At 38.2% G+C, this 16,453-nt stretch overlaps 1 protein-coding gene across 1 annotated transcript in view; it reads left to right on the top strand.

The window, feature by feature from the left end:
• Positions 1 to 16,211, top strand: part of ABCB7 (ATP binding cassette subfamily B member 7) — a 41,448-nt gene extending 25,237 nt beyond the window's left edge. Inside the window, exons 7-16 of the mRNA XM_069810919.1 lie at positions 38 to 126; positions 210 to 297; positions 1,290 to 1,464; positions 2,926 to 3,083; positions 3,633 to 3,796; positions 3,968 to 4,097; positions 4,593 to 4,764; positions 9,554 to 9,657; positions 11,284 to 11,391; positions 14,148 to 16,211. Of these exons, the coding sequence (XP_069667020.1) occupies positions 38 to 126; positions 210 to 297; positions 1,290 to 1,464; positions 2,926 to 3,083; positions 3,633 to 3,796; positions 3,968 to 4,097; positions 4,593 to 4,764; positions 9,554 to 9,657; positions 11,284 to 11,391; positions 14,148 to 14,366 (1,407 nt within the window). The 3' untranslated portion in view covers positions 14,367 to 16,211. The remainder of the gene's footprint in view (positions 1 to 37; positions 127 to 209; positions 298 to 1,289; positions 1,465 to 2,925; positions 3,084 to 3,632; positions 3,797 to 3,967; positions 4,098 to 4,592; positions 4,765 to 9,553; positions 9,658 to 11,283; positions 11,392 to 14,147) is intronic.
• Positions 16,212 to 16,453: the final 242 nt, after the last annotated feature.

Here is a 16,453-nt window from a genome sequence, read left to right as displayed (position 1 = left end):
AATGACTTTTTTTTCCCTCTTATTTAAAATATTCTAGTATTACAAATGTGGTGCAGAGTTTGCTTTAGTAACTCTGGGGACACTAGGAGCCTATGCAGCATTCACGATAGGAATTACACAGTGGAGGTAAGGCATGCCCTCAGATTCGTCAAGGTACTTAGTGTTGCCTTAGCCTGAACTCTTGACTATATTAAGCCTTCATTTTACAGGACTAAGTTTCGAATAGAAATGAACAAAGCAGATAATGATGCGGGTAATGCTGCAATTGACTCACTACTAAATTATGAGACTGTGAAGGTAAGACCAATCTTTACTACTGGCCTCTTTGTCTTACTTCTGTCAGCCTAAGGAGAGTCATAAGATTTGTCTTTTGTAGGCCTACATATTTGGAGCAATAGCATATTTTAAAAACATTATTCATTTGAAGAGTACTACGTGATACTGACAGAGTAGAATGGAAGTTGTTAGTGGGGCTTGAAAAAATCTATTTGTTAATAAAGAGTGAGAAGTTCTTTCATGACTGAATCACCTTGACCATCGGTTTCTGCAAAATGTAAACGTAGAGTCTTGAAGAAGCTTTTCTTCACTTGATTGCAAAAATATCTTCTGAATGTCAGCCTGCAATATATTGTCTTCTCAAATGACCATGTGTACTGTTTTCATTACCTATTGTGGTTTGTAGCACTCCATTGCAACATTCACATGAAAGAACAGGTCTCTATTGGTTCTTCTACTGCTACTCTTAAAATGTCCTGTGGACAACTTTGAAATTGTCTAGGCTCATGCTTATTTTATGCTGCTTTTAATAGGAGAGAGAGAACTGGAAAGATAAGCAGTGAAGTTATCTGTGAAGAAAGACCTAGAAGTAGACATTGTGTGAGAAGTACTGTTCTAGAGAATTTGCCATCATCACAGTAACAAGGATGTTCTAGTCCATAGAGGACAGTAGCTTTTCCTTATTTTTAGTATATAGTGGCAGCTGGTGTTTGGTTTTGATATTAATCAGGTAGAAGTTCTGCAAGACAGACACCCAGTGTTACTAGAATATGAGTATGGTAGGGATCTCCATGATGTGTCCTTTCCCAGTGCAGAATGTGGTGGGGTTTGCTCATGGTTTTTGTTTTCACACACTAATCTTGTATCTTCTTTTCTCTTTAGTTGTTGGAAGTGTTGAAGAGGGGTTGTGTGTGTATCCGTGCATGTAGTATGTTTATACTGAATTTTATAACTAGTTAAATATACAGTCTAGTATATTTGAGAATGTAACATTATTTTTGTGTATATCATAGTATTTCAATAATGAAAAATATGAAGCCCAACGGTATGATCAGTTCTTGAAGACCTATGAAAATGCCTCCCTGAAGACTACCTCTACGTTAGCTCTCCTGAACTTTGGACAGAGTGCTATATTTAGCATTGGCTTAACGGCCATCATGGTGCTTGCTAGCCAGGGCATTATTGCAGGTAACTCATCTGTCTATAAGCTAAAAATGGCTCTCCTTTACCTTAATTCATCTGTAATAGAGGTGTTAATTAAAATTAACTTACGGTTGATGTGATAGTTCATTTTGAGAGCTTTTGCTTGAGTTTGGGGTATTTCTGCTTCGCTTCTTGGAGTACTGTTAATTCCATGATATATAAATATATATATATTAGTAACTAGTATGATTTTATTAGAAACGTTTTAAAAGTTTAGCAGTTAGAGAAAGATCCTAAGAAAATCTAACTTCGGGAAGTTTCTGTTGAAAGGTTGTGAAAGACACTTATATAAATACAAATACTTTGTGGACCTTCTACAAAGATCCTTTCTTTTTGCCCTTTTTCCTTCCCATGTTGGCAAGATTCAGAACTTTTCCCCAATGTGTATATACCAGTGTGTTTTGTCTCCAGTAGTTTTATTACCAGTGTCCTTCACTTTCCTTCCATTAATAAGGGAACATTATTAAAACAATTTTTTCCATGTTAGAGTTTTTCATCTGTATTTGTTTAATTTACTACATAAAGTAAAGCCTGCTTGTTTAGGAAGACACAGTACAAGCTTCAAATACAGTAGATGAGTGCAGTATTGGGATGAGGCTCAGCTAAAGCAAGGTGGGTTTAGAGTAAAAATAATGATGCTTTTAAACATCGTTAGCATCCAGATGTGTTTGAAGGGTAGACCTTTATATCATGTTGTCTTTCTTGCATCTGCTTTGCTCTTTTTAAGGGATGCCAGGACAGGGTAGAGTTACACTGTGAATAGATAAGTCAGTAGGTGCAGTTTATGGCTGTCCTTAAGAAAATTTAGAATAGTCTTTAAGCAGGATGATAGAAATATGGCTTTAAATCATCTTTCTGGACCGCTTCAGCTGAACTGACCCGGCACTTACCTTTAGCTAGTATGTCATCCTGAGTTTTCCCTTGATCAGCGTATTTGATATTAAGCTGCCCAGAGGTTCTCACTATATGTTTTAGCAGTTCTGTTGTATATAGTATGAAAGTCCTCTCTCTTGATCATGACAAATTCTATCATTTGGATTTGTCTGTAAATGTACTTAAGATTGTCTTTCCTTATTCTTGCTTTCATATATTAGTTCCTCCCCTTCTAACTTATTTAGGCCCCTTTATATTTCTCTCTGTAGAATTTACAACTTTACAATCTGATGTTTTCCATGAATTTCCTGATATGCTGCTTGTCTTATTTTCCAGGTGCTATTATAACTTTAAAAAAAAGTGAAATTCACACAAACATTGCCATTTGTTTCAGGCACCTTCCTATATAAAAATCAGATCTTCTGGGAATGCGTTTTGTTTACTATTTAAACATCTGGGTTTAAAAATGGGATAAAAGAAACTAGACTTGATTATTTTTTTAAATCTTTTGGTGCTTCCTAACAAGACAACCCTTCAAGTCTCCTTATTCTCTCACATCCATTTTGTCTTAAGGCAGCCTTTCTGTTGGAGATCTAGTAATGGTGAATGGATTGCTGTTCCAGCTTTCTCTTCCCCTAAACTTCCTGGGAACAGTATACAGAGAGACAAGACAAGCACTTATAGATATGAATACCTTGTTTACACTTCTCAGTGTAGATACCAAAATTAAAGTAAGTAGTAGCTTATTTTCCTAAAGTATCTGGGTATTTAATAGGGCTGTTTTCTGGCAATGCCATCGTTTCACCCTGTTTGTTACCTTCCAGGTTTAATTTCTATTCAAGAAAGAGGTGTTGTGTAAAGATGCCGTTCTGCTTCCTCTTTAAGTGCAGTTAGTGCAATAGCAGCAGCTTTTTTCTTGCAGAACCTTTAAGTGACAGCAAAAGTTGCTTCATGGAAGCTGTGTTTATATTGAGATTTTTTTTTTTATTTTAAGTATTCATGCCTTGTGCTTGCATTTTTATTTGTAATTAATGATGCAGAATTTATTACTGCAAAAGCAGTTGTGAAGCAGAGTGTTTACAGCAGAAGTTTTTACCTCCTTTGGGCAAAAGGAAGAAAAAACCAATTTCACTTGTGTGGCGGATTATAATTATTTTCAACATATCCAAGCCAGAGTGTCTATTTGCCTTTTTCTGAGCTAGGATATGGACTGCTCAGCTTACTGAACTGCTTGAGATACTTTCTGGGCAGCATATAAAGTGGCACTCTTCTTTTAATAGGACAAAGAGCTGGCTCCACCCCTGCAGATCACACCACAGACTGCTGCCATCGCCTTTGATAATGTGCATTTTGAATACCTCGAGGGGCAGAAAGTCCTTGCTGGAGTGTCTTTTGAAGTCCCTGCAGGAAAGAAAGTGGCCATTGTAGGAGGTAGTGGGTCAGGGTGGGTAAATGGACTAAATACGCCAATCAATGATGCAGAAATTTGTTTCTTAAATGCGTTTGTTCTTGTGTTTTGCTTTTTATTATTTCTGTTGGTGACATCAGTTCTGTTTGGAGATTGTAAATGGCAAACCAAGAATGTAGTATTAGCTTCAATTCTTTTCAATTTCAGGAAAAGCACAATTGTGAGATTATTATTTCGTTTCTATGAACCTCAGAAAGGAAATATTTATGTTGCTGGACAGAACATACAAGATGTCAGTTTGGAAAGTCTGAGAAAGGCAATAGGAGTTGTACCTCAGGTATACCATCTTTCATTCTCCCCAAATAGTCCATTGTAATAGTAATTCTCAGTATTCTGACACTGGTTCAATGAAGGCCAATCCTAGTGCAGTGGTATTGTCTAGTTCCTTTGAAAGTCACCATGCTTGTTTCCCCCCTAGCCCCCTGCCAGAAATATTATGTTCTTAGGTGCATCATCATATAGATCCAATTTCTGAAATGTTTTAAAGCTTCTTCTTGAGAAACTGCTTCCAGCTTTAAGTGATTTAGCTTTATAGTTGATTACCACCCATAATGACTTAGCAAAATGGTAAAAGTATGCATGACATATATGTATTTAGGACACAAAATGTATTAATCCCGTTTTTGGGAAAAGAAGTTTCCCCAAATACTTTTACCTTCAGGCTTTGTAGAAAAATATAAGCTAGTCTGTATTGATTTCTTTCATGGATTGGGGACAGTTTTTAAACTATTTTCATGGTTTCTTGTTTAAAATATTCTTTCCATCCATGTAGGATGCTGTTCTCTTCCATAACACTATCTATTACAATCTGGTCTACGGCAATATCGGTGCAACACCAGAAGAGGTGTATGCAGTAGCAAAATTGGCAGGAATCCACGATGCCATTCTTCGAATGCCAAATGGTTACAACACTCAGGTTGGTGAACGAGGACTCAAGCTCTCGGGTAGGTTCTTAAGCGCACAAGTTCTTCATATCCCTTTTGCTACCTTCAAAGTTCAATGCATAGTCTATTCCTCAGTCTGACTTACTTTTAGCTTATTTACGTTATAACATAATTGTAAGGCTAAATATTAATATGAAGAGCTGTACTTCAACTGTAGTCTACAGGATATTTAAAGGAATGTATTTTCAGGGCATAGCATTAAATGAGTTCATGCGTAAGCATGTAGATGCATCTAAGTAAAAGTGGTCTTTCTCATAATCTATTTTGGTAGTGGAATGTGTGTGAATAGAATTGGGAACTTTATGTATGTGTGCTTTGTATGTGTGATGTGATATGCTTATATATATTCGTAGGCATTCCAAATTTGAGTTCTTAAATCTGAACTTGTAACAGCTGAAAGTTAGGTGGTGTTTTGTTTTTGCTGTTGATAGTAAGTAAGGCAATGGGATATATTGTTGCAGCATAGTCATTTTGGACCCTGCTCGTAATGAAAGGGCCTTCATGTCTTATGTGTTTCTTACCCATGAATTGTGTGAGAAACAACGTGAAAATGGTGTCTGCATATCTGCAAGCTGTGGATTTATATTACACAACCTCGGTGCTGAAACAAAAAAAGCATGAGTTTAGGTTCTCAAAGTCCCTCTGTATTTGGGTATGCACTTTATAAAATAGCATAACTGTTCTAGACTAGAAAGATCGTATCAGGGCATTAGCCAGGCTTTGCTAGTCATGCTAGCCTTTCAGGGTCACGCTTGCAAGAAATTCACTTTACTCCTTCTCTACAGCTGCCTGTAATATTAAGATTACATACAGTTGTTCGTAGGGAAGATGATGCTTGAAAGCAAACATTCTTCCTATGGCAGAGTTATAATGTAAAATGAGGGATCACATGGAAACTGGGAAATATCCAAATAATTTCCCATGTCCTTTTTCTGTGGTTTGTTTTTTTTTTTTATTGAGGGGACATGGGATTTTAAAAATACAGAGTTTAAGTATAACTTTTTAGGTAGTAGCTAGATTCCACTGGAATACTTTCCACCTCAAATCTCTTAGGTTGAAGTTGCGTTGAGACAAAGCTAATAATCACATAAATGTAATGCTTACTAAATGTGCATTGAATGAAACAAAAATGAAATTACTGGTTTGGTTGAAGGATATATTATTATTAGGTTATTTTATTATATTTCAAATAAGTCTTTATCTTCTTTATAGCTCTTACAGGTTTTTTAATAGGTATTTGATTCAAGATAAAGTGGGATACTCATTTCATGAGGTTTCCCCATTTAATTCACTGATGGGTTTGGTTCCTCTCCTTGGTGGATGCTACGAGAAGAAGATGCATTTGCAAAGTTTAAAACCATTTCGTGTTGTCTTGTTCTGAAAAAGCAAAACACGCTATAGTTTTGCTTAAAATTGCTAGCCAATACAAGCAGTGATGGGGCACAGTTTTTTGTATTGGTTTGGTATCTTTTTCTAATATAGTCTTAAAGGTGTTTAGGTAAGTGTGAGGTCATTTAAATATTTGGAGGATTTTGACAAGGTAGGCAGAGTTATGCTGAATTGCGTGCAGGGGCTAGTAGTGGAGAAAGTGCAGTACACGCATAACTACGGCTCTGCCTGAGGAGAGGCCATATCACTGTGGTAACATGTAGGACGTGTCTTGCTAAACAACTTCTGCTGAATACAAGGCGTTACTGTTTGGCAAACTCTAAAAACGTGTGGCAGAGCTTAATTTTCTTCCACTCTGACTCCATATACAAGACACCATTTATTGGTAGACCAAAGAACAGGTCAGCTGTTTTTGTTCGCATGTAGGGTGGAGTGGTCGAGGGCAGACTGCTCTACTCCCTTGGGAATGAGGCATGGCCCTATAGGAGAGAGAAACTTATCTCAGTGAGTTTGGAAACTTCAAGGTACTGAGTTTCCTCGAGAACGGTACTGAGATGTAGGGACCTTTGAGGGATGGGGGGCTGGTGGGGGTCCAGAGGCAGGATCACAGGAATGCAGCATGTTCTAGCAGAGATGCTGCCTGTTGCAAAGACAGCAAGCTACGTGTGGTATTTCTTACTGTGCGGCTGCTCAATTCAGGAGTCCTGGTCTCTTTGAAACAGAGGATCAGAGGTTACATTCTGTATCCAGAATGTATGTGCAGGAGAAAGCATGCACATTTGCAAAAGGGGAATACAGAGAAGGTTAGGAGGGAAATAAAATATGTGAAGCACAAATCTGGGTGAGTGAGTAGAAGATACAAAACAGGTACTGGCAGAACTGTAGAGAACTGTGATAATGATGAAAGATTTCTCTTGTGCTGCCTGTCTCCCCAAACTAGTAATTTCTAGAAAGAGGATTTGACTAACAATAGATTTGAAATGTCTTGGCGTTTCTAGAAGCATAAAATGGTTTGGGTTAGAAGGGACCTTCTAAAGATCATGTAGACCAACCCCCCCTGCCATGAGCAGGGCATCTTTCACTAGATCGGGTTGCTCAAAGCCTTAGCCTTATGTTGGGGTTTAGATTGGATTTTAGGAAAAATTTGTTCACCAAAAGAGTTGTCAGGCATTGGAACAGGCTGCCCAGGGAGATGGCTGAGTCACCATCCCTGGAGGTATTTAAAAGATGTGATGTGACACGTAGGGACATGCTTTAGTGGTGGACTTGAATGTTAGGTTTACAGTTGGACTTGATGATCTTAAAGGTCTTTTCCAACCTAAATGATTCTATGATTCTATGTCCCATTCTAAATCTGGAGAAGTGTTTGTGGGTGTGTTGGAGTTTCCTTCTGACCTCGAGACTCCTTTAACAGAGCCTTTCTGAAAATGGGTTATGCTTTTACTCCCTCCTTCATTTTGTGCTGCCGCTATGATGGTCATGAGCACCCATCTAACAGTGCTTTAACAAGTGTTTAGAAAGTGAAGGGAAGCGTGACCTTTTCCTGTTTGTTTGTATTTAAAGGAAAAAAAAGAGTATGTAAAATACTTCCCAGGAGAAAGACTAGATTTCTGAGTTGATAGAAAAACTGCTCAGAGTGGGCACCTGCCATTGAAGTAGCAGCTTCAGTTTCTTGTTTTCAACAAATTAGATGAGTATTGGAAAACAATAGTAATAAACAAGCTCATTAATGTTTACAGTCAAGGTACAGGAGTCTTAGGCTAATGCTGTCAGAAATGTCTGCTCATCTTGGGCTTCCTTAAATTGTGCATTGAATTGATCCTAAATGCAGTTGTGTGCTCAGCTCACAGGGAATTTGATTCTGTGGGCTTTTGCTTGCAGGTGCCGGTTTGTGGGTTTAGGTTGGAGTGTGGAGCTAACGTGTCCACTGTATCCCATGTGCTTTTGTTAGATCAATATTTTCATTGACAATGAGAGTTGTAATGGCCAGAAATAGTTTGGTTGTTTAATGGATTGGAGATGTCAAATGCATATCTTTGAGTTCTTCAGTAGCTCTGTAAAAGCACAGCATCTGTTACTTTGAATCTCTGTAGTTTTCTGAATAGTAGAATGGCTCCCTAAATTGTTAAAAAGTTATATATTAGGTTCATTTCTGAATCTGTTTAATATTTTTTTAAGTTGGGTGAGGCTTCTTACACTTCTAGTCTAAGAAAAACACATGGTATGGAATACCCCTTTGGCCAGTTTGGGTCAGCTGTCCTGCCTGTGTCCCCTCCCAGCTTCTTGTGCCCCTCCAGCCTTCTTGCTGGCTGAGCATGAGAAGCTGAAAAATCCTTGACTTAGTCTAAACACTACTTAGCAACAACGGAAAACATCAGTGTGTCATCAAAATTATTCTCATACTATATTCAAAACATAACATTATACCAGCTACTAGAAAGAAAATTAACTCTATCCCAGCTGAAACCAGGACACATTACTAGCAGCCTTTTAAATGGTTTATTAAAGCATGTTCTCACCTGATAGGATGGAACATTAACAAGAATATGATGGTATGAAATGGAATGTTTTGAAGTCTTGAATAAAACAAAGGAGGACAGGTGCACAAATGTGAAATGTTTGCACTGCATACCAGGTGTTTAGCAGGTTTTAAGTTCTCAAATGTGCATGTTTTCCTGTCTGTAGAAGTTGTCCTAAGTTACTCTTGAGTAGATGTTGGCTGTAAGAATTGTGAAAGAAGGAAACTAGTCTGAAACTTGGTTACATCAGAAACCAACAGGCAGTAGGTTGCATAATAAAGGTGGTTTTCAGTACCATATTAATTGTGTTCTGTAGTGAAATCTGCTGGTTAAAGCTGTTAAGTATGGACTCTTTAAACCTGGTCCATTATGGAGTGGAAAGTTAGATGAATTTCAGGGAGAGACCTGAAAGAAAAAAATGTGCGTGCAAGATGCCTGAAATCAAATACAGCAGGCATGGACAGAGCATTGTTTATTTACAAGAGAAAAACAGGGGGTGTGTATGCAAAGTTACTGTATGGGGCATAGCTTAGACCAGGTAAATGAGCTCATACTCCCTGATGTATAGAGTGAGTTACTGTACATAGTAATTAGTTACCTGTGTGAGGCTCTTGCATTGTAGCATATACAAAGTAGTTCTCTGTCCTTTTCTAAAAGGATAAGCAATCTTGAATCACTTTGGATTTACCAGGGAGCAGGAACTTCTGTGATATCTTACGTAATTTGTTCAGACCTTTATCAGTAGCAACTGTGATGTATATTTAAAAAAAAAAAAAAAAAAAAAACAACAAAACCAAAACAGTTATATCTGCTGTTGAATTTAGAATATCATGATTGTAACTTATCTATTTTCCCCCCCCCCGCCTTCCCCCCGCATTCAGGAGGAGAAAAGCAAAGAGTTGCAATTGCTAGAGCAATGTTAAAGGAGCCACTTGTTTTTCTCTATGATGAAGCCACATCATCTTTAGATTCAATTACAGAAGAGGTAAATTGGGATTAAAAAAATAAATAAAAATGGTGTAATGATGTCTGATTCTGATGCTTTTTCCTTGTTCTTTTCCTCTCAAAGAATTCTGTTCTTTTTGCCAGTTTCCTATCATATGTTTTCCTAGTATTATTATTAAGAGATCCTATGTCTAAACCCTATTCCTAAAGGCCAGAGCAGAGATGCTTAGTCTGTCTACCTTGAGACATAGTGAAGAATAAGAATACCAGCTCTGTCTCTGGGTATATTTTCTGTTTTACACTATTGAGGTCCCATTCACCATTAAAAGTTCATCTCTTGAAACTGTTGCAAATACTTCATGTGGCCATGAAGTGTGAAGCTTTCCAGTCCACTTTAAAAGGTGTTTAGATGATATTTACCATTCATTAAAAATGTCTTATAAATAATTGTCACATAACGCAGGACAGAAAACCTCGTTTGTTGTGCAGCATCTTTCCGAGATGCAAATCAGGTAGGTGTAACCTGCAGTGCTGGTATTAATTTGTATTCATTTCACAGGAAGGGCTGTGAAACATAAGAGCATTGTGACATAGATGTCATGACACTACCACAGTAACTGCATCAGGCTTTGTAACTACATCTTTGCTTAAACACAAAACTCTCAGCACCGGCAGTAATTTCACAAACTAATGTCATCAAAAACTAGAGCTAGAGCTATGTTTGTATTCACTTACGCAGATTATTGAGCAAATTTATTGACCTGTAATCACTAAATTACTTTCATTTTCCAGATACAAAAAAATCCGAGCACAAACTGTACATCTATATAGTACAGCATTCAAATATAGTACAGCTTCCTCATTGGGCCAGAAATGTTCATAACATACACAATTCTACAGAACACTACTTGGATTATTTCTCCCTTTTGTTTTGCTGTATTTATTGCAAGAATCATAAGCAAAGCTGAAAGTTTCACAGCAGAACTGCACTTGAAAGACAGCAAATGAAAATGAGTCCTTTCCACAAAAGTATGTCTGGTAATAGAAATGCTTTCTGACAAAGGGAAGCGTTTTTCAGGAAAATAAAGTGGACACTTCACCTATTGTAGTGAGGGCACAAATTCCCAGTTAGTGCTGCTTGCATCTGAATGCCGTTTGGGAAGGTGGGAGATTGCTCACAAAGGAAGCAGTGGATGGATAGATAGATAATTCCCGGGATTGCTTTAACTTTATGTTCCACATTGGCATGATATTGAGAGGGATTTTTTCTTTAACTTTCATTGATTGGAAAGTATTATTATTAGTTACTATTTTCACATGCCTTTACTGCTGTTTTATGTTGCTTTTGTTGCATGGCTGCATAGGGAATTCTTTCCTGAAATCAAGTAACACTTCCCTTCCTTTGTCCCTTGGGTATCTGCATTTTTCTATGGATACAAGCTTTTTCTGCAGTTTGAGGACTTTATCAGAGCCACGGATATTTTGTGCTTGGGATTCTGTTTCTTCTGTAGATACTCATAGCTGATTCTTACTGTGAAGCTATAGCAGTACTGGAGATGTTTCTCAAAACTTATTTACAGTAATTTGCATATTTCCAGATAGCATTTTATTTCTCTTCATACCACCTAGGAGTGTGTAAGAGTTTGTCTCTCTTTTAATCTTGCAGAATATTCTCAGTGCCATGAGGGACATGGTGAAACACCGAACATCGGTTTTCATTGCCCACAGGTTGTCAACAGTAGTTGATGCAGATGAAATCATTGTGCTGGATCAGGTGAGGTGATCACCCTGTGATGTGTAATTTTCGCATAATGTTAGCGTTTGCTTTAGAGAGTCTATGTGTCCTTTTGAAATATTGTACTCCCACCAAGCTACTGAAAGTTCTTTCTTTGGAAATGAACCGTGTTAGAAAATTCTAGCCCAAGCTTTGCTTTTTATATATTTCTCTTTGCAACTAACAGTTTATCAGTTGCAGAAATTTGCATGTGTGACTGTCTCGTATGTTGTATTTTTACTTCATTTGCATAGTTAATTTAATTACATGTTCTTTATAGGGATTGTGACAAATTTCACTTGATGCTCTGGGACTGGCTTACTGTTGCATGTTTTTAATCTAATTTAGATTAGGTTTCCTAATGTGTTCCCCCAATTTATGCTTCGTTCTCATTATTCAGTGAGTGTCTATTTTTCACATACATCCATTGTTTTTTTTCTGTCAATGGAAAGAGAGAGGACAGCTTGTTCTGTTTCCATGCAGATAAAACTATTGTAGGATTGTTCAATCTAATTATGTTATAAATCTGAACACCATTCTCCATTGTACCTGTAGAAAAGTGTGATTATTCCCTTTCTGTAAGCTTCGGGGGGGGAGGGGGGGAGTAAAGTTTCAACTTTTGATTTACTAATATCGCTATTCAGCTGTTACCTCATATTCGGTCTGTCCTGAGTCCATTTTTTTTTTCTATTACCCATATCTGGCCATAGATTTAAAATAAACAAGTGTCCTTATAACTTCATAGCTACTCTTTTAACTGATAATGCTGAAAATACAGTGCTCTAATATGCTGATGATGAATGCAGAGATAAATTTAACATGGTTTTTTTCAGTTGCTATTAATATGCTTGTGATCATAGGTGTTTTTAGTGACTAAAATACGCATATCTAAAAGAAAATAAATTATTCCTGCAGTACGTTATGTGATTTCATGGGGAGTTAGAACAAAATCTTATGAAATGGTGACATTCATGACTATCTTTGCTATACAAATCTCAGCTTCATATCAATCTCAAAATGAAGTAGTGGAATAAATCACTCTGTGGAGTTTTTGTTTGGTTTTGGTCTGCTTGTTTTTTCAGCTTTTGCTGAAAAATCATTTCCTAAGGTGTATCCTTTATGTAACTGCATGTTAAAATATCTTGCAAATGTTTTTTAACATGTTATAAGGCAATCTGCGACTTTTTGTTTTTGATGCAAGTTTTCACAGCTTACTAAGAGTGTGTTTTGTGTTGTAGTGTAACTGTTAAATTAAAAATAAAAGCACAACCTAAAACTGTAAAACAGCTAGGGTGCTCACTTTCATGAATGATGTTAGTGTAATAAAGATCGTGAATGAGTAAGGCAGCGTGGTGCATCACTTTTAGTGCCCGACTGCTTCATGAGGCATCATTGACGTTTGCTCAGCAGAAAGTTGCCTCTTGTCATCCCAGCTTGATTCATGAGCACTATGTTGGCAACCAGATAAATAAGGCTCAGTAGTGGAGATGAGACAAGATGATTGTGACTGGTTTTGCTTAGCAATGGAAATACAGCATCACAATTTCAGCACCTTTGCCTAGGTAAAATCAGAATAATTCTTGAGTGAGTAAACATTGTATTAATGATATTGATCTTAATGCTGTGAAGCTGAACAGAGAAGTTACATTTTTGATGGTTGTTCAAGAGTTATTAAAAAAGGCCATAATTCAAAAGCCTAGTCTCTACTACAATGAACTCTCTAAATTAACCGCTTGAAGTTTTTTAATAAATTCTGCAGTTATGTTGGTCAAGTGTATATTTCTTCAGATTCCACCAGCATGACTAGTAATAGAAGTGCCAAGACCCAATTTTTTTCCCAGCATGTTCATCAGCAGCTGTCACAAGGAGGTAGATTTAATTGTAGATCAGAATTTAGAACTAATATAAAATCCATGTAGTTGTCCGTATAATTCTGTCTTTTCCCAAAAGAAAGAATAGCTGGAGAATGAATACATTATTTTAATTTGAAGTCAGTGAATGTAAATGTGTATCTCAAAGTAAAAAGATGAGTCTGGTTTTTTGAAGAGTAGTGCTGTTTCACTGTCTGTAGGATTTGAGTTCTCCTCTCCAACTCGTCCTTCCCGTTTCCATAATGATAGTCAATAAATCATCTTTGCTCTTGAGAATAGCACAGATGAACTGAACTGCTCACTCGATTTTCATGACAGCAATTGCAATGACACAAGTTGCTGAGCACCCATCTGAAAGCACAATTTACACTAATTGTTTTTAGGATTTGATTTTTAAATGTGTTTTGCTTATCTAGTACAAATCCCTCTCTGTATGCTCTTTTCTTCTAGCTTCTTAGTGTAAGTGTGTTTGTTACCAAGCGAAGACAAATACATGTTTATTTTAGTACATTCATGTGACTTTTGCACAAGTAGTTTAACACCTTGCTCCTCATGTAGAGGTCTACGTTTACTTTAAGTAGCTCTTCCAGGTTAGATAGTAAAACTTTCCATATTGGTGGGTTTTAAATTTTGTCCAGATGGACAAAAGGCATCTGTGTTCCCACTTAGGCAGGTTTGAGAAGAACACAGCTCTTGTGTGTTACACTGCAAGCTGAAAACAATTCAGTGCACCACATGTTCAGTCTTTCATTGCTGTCCCAAGCTCTTTCTCGTTACTAATTGCCATCATCTATACTGCAAAACTGTGGCCCATATGTTGGCAGCATTTATATGCCTAAAGATCTGGTAATACTGATTACTGACTCTACTCTCCTTCTTTTACAGGGTAAAGTTGTGGAACGTGGTAGACATGCAGACCTCCTTGCAAGTCCTAACAATCTCTATTATGAAATGTGGCATACACAGAGCAGCAAAGTACTAAATAATCATAACAATCCAAATTGGGAAGAAAGAAATAATCGGATGTCCAAAGAGGACGAAAGGAAGAAACTAGAAGAAGAAATTATCAATAGTGTGAAAGGCTGTGGAAACTGTTCATGCTAAGTATGATCCTGGATTAATCTTCTGAACAGGTTAAAAATGCACAAGATGACAATGAAGTGCAGCTCTTGTTTTTAAGTCAGCATTCAAAAACTTACTGGGTTTTGCAGTTTTGGGGTTTTACAGTTTCTCAGAGGGACGTGATTTCAACCAAAGGAGTTCTATTTTTACATCATTAGAAAACTCTAATATTCAGTGGCATCTGCAAGAGCTGAGCTTTTTCAAAAACTTTAAACATCTCAACTAAGAGTGTAATTTATGGCAATTTTTAGGCATTGGTAAATTCTGGTAGTCGCTTGAGGTGGATTATTAAATTGTAAACAGATTTGTCATTGATTTACGTTATTTCTCATCATTAATGGTTGATAAATATGTCATGTTTTAATTGTAATTGGGCTAATTTGAACTCATTTGCTAGTGAGGAAGATGCAATTTAAATTCTTCAGTGGTATTCTGGTTTAAAATGTTCTTCCTTCTAAAGAATAAGAAAAGCCTCAACAACATATTAGAGGCTTCTAGCAGCAAACTAAATATTGGAATTATCCTTCTCGCCCTTCAAAAACACCTTTCATACTGGACTATCAGGAAATGTCTTGGTATTACTCTAAAAGAAAGCTAACAGTATTTTTAAGGGCTGGCAAAAATCTGGAATTGACAAAATATTGTGTGACTTTACAGAAAACATACAAAATGTTGTATGTAAATATGAAGACTCGGAAGTTTCCCTTAAATGAAAAAAATCCAAGTTCAGGATTCTGTATCCTGAACATCTGCTGTAGTAGTGAAAGCAGAATGCAGACACTTTTTCTATTTCAGTCGTGGTCTTAGGGAGCAATTAAGATTCAATAAAGACTTCCATAAATTTCTATTATGTCATTAATGTATGAGAAAATGACCTGGATAATGTTGAAAGTGTTGCTATAATAATCTCCTCATTTCAATAGTCAGAACTTCTTCAGTGTCAAGAAACCTCGGTCTTTACAATTTGTGGGACACTGCAGGTGTATCGGGTTTGCGTGGCAAGGTTTTGGTAGTGGGGGGGCTACAGGGGTGGCTTCTGTGAGAAGCTGCCAGAAGCTTCCCCCATGCCCGACAGAGCCAATGCCAGCCGGCTCCGAGACGGACCCAGCGCCGGCCAAGGCTGAGCCCATCAGCGATGGTGGTAGCCCCTCTGGGAGAACAGATTTAAGAAAGGGGGAAGAGTTGCTACACACCAGCAACTTCAGCTGGAGAGAGGAGTGAGAAGATGTGAGAGAAACAACTCTGCAGACCCCCAGGTCAGTGCAGAAGGAGGGGAGGAGGCGCTCTAGGCACTGGAGTGGAGATTCCCCTGCAGCCCGTGGATGCCTGAAGGAGGCTGTGACCCCATGGGAAGCCCATGCTGGAGCAGGTTCCTGGCAGGACCTGTGGATCCGTGGAGAGAGGAGCCCACGCTGGAGCAGGTTTGCTGGCAGGACTCGTGACCCTGCGCTGGAGCCGTCTGTGCCTGAAGGACTGCAGCCTGGGGAAGGGACCGACGCTGGAGCAGTTTGTGAAGAACTGCAGCCCGTGGGAAGGACCCACGTTGGAGAAGTTCATGGAGGACTGTCTCCCGTGGGAGGGACCCCACGCTGGAGCAGGGGAAGAGTGTGAGGAGGAAGGAGCGGCAGAGACAAGGTGTGATGAACTGACCACAACCCTCATTCCCCATCCCTCTGTGCTGCTGGCAGGGAGGAAGGAGAAAAATTGGGAGTGGAGTTGAGCCTGGCAAGAAGGAAGGGGTGGGGTGAAGGTGTTTTTAAGATTGGGTTTTATTTCTCATTATCCTACTCCAATTTGATCGGTAATAAATTAGACTTATTTCCCCAAGTCGAGTCTGTTTTGTCTGTGATGGTAGTTGGTGAGTGATCTCTCCCTGTCCTTATCTCAATCCATGAGCCCTTCATTGTATTTCCTCTGCCCTGTCCAGCTGAGGAGGGGAGTGATAGAGCAGCTTTCGGGGGCACCTGGTGTCCAGCCAGGGTCAACCCACCACAACAGGATGGTATTTTTAGGCCTTATCTCTTCAGGGAAATTTACCATATCTATTTATCACTAGTTATTCTGGTATA

The sequence above is a fragment of the Haliaeetus albicilla genome, chromosome 23 (genome assembly GCF_947461875.1).
Source record: "Haliaeetus albicilla chromosome 23, bHalAlb1.1, whole genome shotgun sequence".
Classification (NCBI taxonomy): Eukaryota; Metazoa; Chordata; class Aves; order Accipitriformes; family Accipitridae; genus Haliaeetus; species Haliaeetus albicilla.
Note: the sequence above shows the minus strand (reverse complement) of the source record. Positions and strands in the feature narration are given on the sequence as shown.